This window comes from Carlito syrichta, unplaced genomic scaffold (genome assembly GCF_000164805.1).
Source record: "Carlito syrichta isolate Samal-C Ts95f unplaced genomic scaffold, Tarsius_syrichta-2.0.1 Scaffold304768, whole genome shotgun sequence".
NCBI lineage: Eukaryota > Metazoa > Chordata > Mammalia > Primates > Tarsiidae > Carlito > Carlito syrichta.
This window is the reverse complement of record NW_007248864.1, coordinates 2,609-6,281: the sequence shown is the minus strand read 5'-3', so window position 1 is coordinate 6,281 and position 3,673 is coordinate 2,609. Positions and strand designations below refer to the sequence as shown.

General features: G+C 38.4%; 1 protein-coding gene across 1 annotated transcript in view; it reads left to right on the top strand.

The window, feature by feature from the left end:
- The window catches only part of ATP11C (ATPase phospholipid transporting 11C), a gene marked incomplete at its 3' end in the record, with an annotated part of 161,985 nt that extends 159,400 nt beyond the window's left edge, over positions 1-2,585 (top strand). The window contains exon 20 of the mRNA XM_021713842.1: positions 2,411-2,585. Coding sequence (XP_021569517.1) covers positions 2,411-2,585 — 175 coding nt within the window. The remainder of the gene's footprint in view (positions 1-2,410) is intronic.
- Positions 2,586-3,673: the final 1,088 nt, after the last annotated feature.

Below are 3,673 nucleotides of genomic sequence, written 5' to 3'. Positions count from 1 at the left end.
TTTTTTCTTTTCAGCACGTTTGAGTTCCTTGTAGATCCTGGATGTTAGACCTTTGTCAGACATACAGTTGGCAAATATTTTTTCCCAGTCTGTGGGCTGTCTCCCCAATCTTTTATTATTTTGTTTAGTTGGGTGTGTTATCTCATGCATGCTTCTATCATTCTAAGATTTTCTATTCTTAAAATAAAGAGTAGTCAGTATTTCTTTGTATTCCTCTATATGGTGATCTTATACTTGTGTGTGTTTACAAATATTTATTAATTGGTTATTGAGCAGCTTTTTTTCTGCCCAGGAAGTCAGCTACATGAGTAGAATTGGTATATCTTTAATTAGTGAATAAAATGTGCTCATAAAATTATGAGACAAAGCACAAATAAGTACAAAATATTATGATGTGAGCAGAATGCTCTGAAGAAATAATGGAATAAAGGAATGATGATATGTATTAGGCCCTCAAAGTTTAGTACATAGAATAGCAGCTCCATTGTCACTGGGCAACTTGTAAGAAAAGCAGAATTTTATGTCCCACTCATACCTATTAAATCAGAATGTGCATTTTCACATGATTCCCAAATTAGTCTTTTTTGGGCATTAAACATTGAATAGCATCAAATTAGACCATTGAATCTATAACTGTAAGATTCTGTTTTGTCTAATGCTTCTACTACTGTGGCTTTCAAATGGCACCCAAGATTCACTGAGCAAAATTCAAATATCCACTCTTTTTTTTTAATTGCAAAATGAAAGTTAATTGATAAAATTTTCTCATTAAGTTTTCCGCCATAAATATATTTTTAAATACTTGGCACCTGTTACATTTGTCTTTCCTGATACCTAATACCTCTTGGTCCTGGCTACATATGATAGCAATGTAGGAAGCTCTTAAAATATAGCCCTGCCTAAGATATTGTGATTTAATTTGTCTTGGAATGGACCCCAGGTATAGATAAGTTTTTTAAAGCCGCCCAAATGATTCTAATAGGAAAGCTAGGGTTGAGAACCACTGATTTAGTATATGAAATAATACTTATTTAAGGAATATACATCAACAATGTGTGGCTTTTTTTTTAATGAGCATCATATCTTTTAGATGCCCTATAATATTTGAGAAGCTGTCTTCTATGGTTGCATTTTATCACTCAGGCAAAGATATTTGGGGAAAATATCAAAACCATTTTGTTTTTCCCCATGTTGTTAGGTAGTTTCAGATTAACTGACAATTTGTCTTCAAAGTTTGATTGATCTTGAATTCCAAATATTCACCTTGAGCTTTATACTCAGAGGCAAGCTGCTCAACCCCCTTTATTTTTATACCTTTTAGAACTTACAGTCATCTGTTTGGGCAGTTGAGTCTCAAAGATGTGATTGAAAGTCACTATTGTGCCATTATTAGAGACAGTTACTCCTTTAGAATGAACAGGAACCAGATTAATGACTCATCTGCAACCTTCTTTGTACTTAAATAAAAATCAAGATTTTAAATAGAAATGTACAAGGGGGACCCAAAGAAACCTGTAATTTACTTATTAAAAATTGTATATTTATTCTTTCATGTTTAAAAGGTGACTTCAGTCACCTTCAAAGCACTCTCCATTTGGTGCAATACATCTATTGAGATGATTTTTCCACTGCTCAGAACAGTTTTTGAACTCGACAATTTTAATGCCTTTTGATGCTTCTGTTGTTTTTTGTTTCCCCTCTTCCACATTAACAAAATGTTTCTCGGCCGGGCTCGGTGGCTCAGCCTATAATCCCAGCACTTTGAGCGGCCGAGACGAGTGGACTGCCTGAGCCCATGGGTTCGAGACCTACCTGGGCAACTTGGTGAGACCTCGTCTCTACAATAAATCAAAAATTAGCCGGGTGTGGTAGTGCTTGCCTGTAGTTCTGGCTGCTTGGAAGGCTAAGGTGGAAGGATCACCAGAGCCTGGCAAGCTGAGACTGCAGTGGCCGGGAACGTGCCACTGCACTCCAGTCTGGGCAACAGAGTGAGACTCCAACTCAAAAAACAAACAAAAAAAAAATGTTTCTCTTTGAGGACTTTTTTCATCTGAGGAAACACAAATGTCACTTGGGGTGAGATCAGGTGTATAGGGTGGGTGAGACCCAGGGGTCATGCCTCTTTTAGTGAAAAACTGCTGAATACTCAGTGCAGTGTGGGTAGGTACCCTCAAATTACCCATCATGAAATGGGCAGACCTATTGAAAGAATCCCCAAAAGTAAAATTCGCTGAAGCCAAATACAGCCTCTCACAACAATGCTAGCAGATACACTGTTGCCGATGGGTTCCTAGAACACTTACCTAATAGGGGAAGTCTGTACTACAGGTGGCCTGCCTTCTAAAAAAATAACATTTTTGGGTCCCTCCTTGTATAATAGATTCAAATATAGCAATACTTTTCTTTTCAGAGCATGGACAGAACATCAAGAATATGGATTAATCATTGATGGTTCTACATTGTCACTCATACTAAATACTAGTCAAGACTCTAGTTCAAACAATTACAAAGACATTTTTCTACAGATTTGTATGAAGTGTACTGCAGTGCTCTGCTGCCGGATGGCACCATTACAGAAAGCTCAGGTAACTGAACATTAGTTAGTGTTTCATTCTGAATACTTCTATATGCATATGTGCACATGTTCAATTGTTTTGTTAAAAGTATCTATTTCTAGCCGGGCTCTGGTGGCTCAGCCTGTAATCCTGCGCTTTGGTAAGCTGAGGTGAGTGGATTGTCTGAGCCCACGGTTTCAACACCCGCCTGGGCAACTTGGCAAGACCTCATCTCTACAATAAATCAAAAAATCAGCTGGGCATGGTAGCGCGTGCCTGTAATTCCAGCTATTTGGAAGGCTGAGGTGGAAGGATCGCTGGAGCCCACCAGGTCGAGGCTGCAGTGGCCGGGAGCGACCACTGCACTCCAGTCTGGGCAACAGAGTGAGACTCCAACTCAAAAAAAAAAAGTATTTGTTCTTCAAAGAGCTGTTATTACCATCTAATTTCTTCTTCCCTAGATTCTTCCTCTTTGTGATCAAACTCAAGAGTCTCCCCCTATTTTGAATTCAACCTATGTTGTACCTTGTTGTCCCCTCAAACTGGCTGTCCAGTTCCTCGTTTTCCAGACTTCTCTCTAATGAGTATTTCATGCCTGCTGACTCCATTCACTACTCCTAGGTCCCCTATGACATTAACCCCATATGTTCTTTCTGCTCTTCTTACTCTGTTGGCTTGCCTATCAGCAGACCTGACCCAATCCCTTGTACTGTCTTTCATTCTCTTTCTCATTTCTCATTTACAGTTGACACCATTGATTATGTTCTCCTTAAAATTCTCCTTCCTTGGTTTCTATGATAGCCCATGGTCCTGACATTTTTTTCTTCTTTTTGGCAACCTAGTGTCTTTTTATTTTGTAGTATCCTCTATCTTCTCCATAATTGTCAGCTTCCTCTAAGGCAAAGTCTTCTATATACTTTTTACTTTATGAACTCTCTCAGGATAAACACATCCATTTCTCTGACTCTCACTGATAAATCTCTGGCCCTGACTTTTTCTTGCTGTTAAGTCTCCTATTTCTAGCTGTCTGCTAAGCAACTCGATATGGATTTCCCATGTCACATTAAATTCTAGTGTCCAAGATAGATATTATAGTTTTCTTCTTCAGACTGATTTGT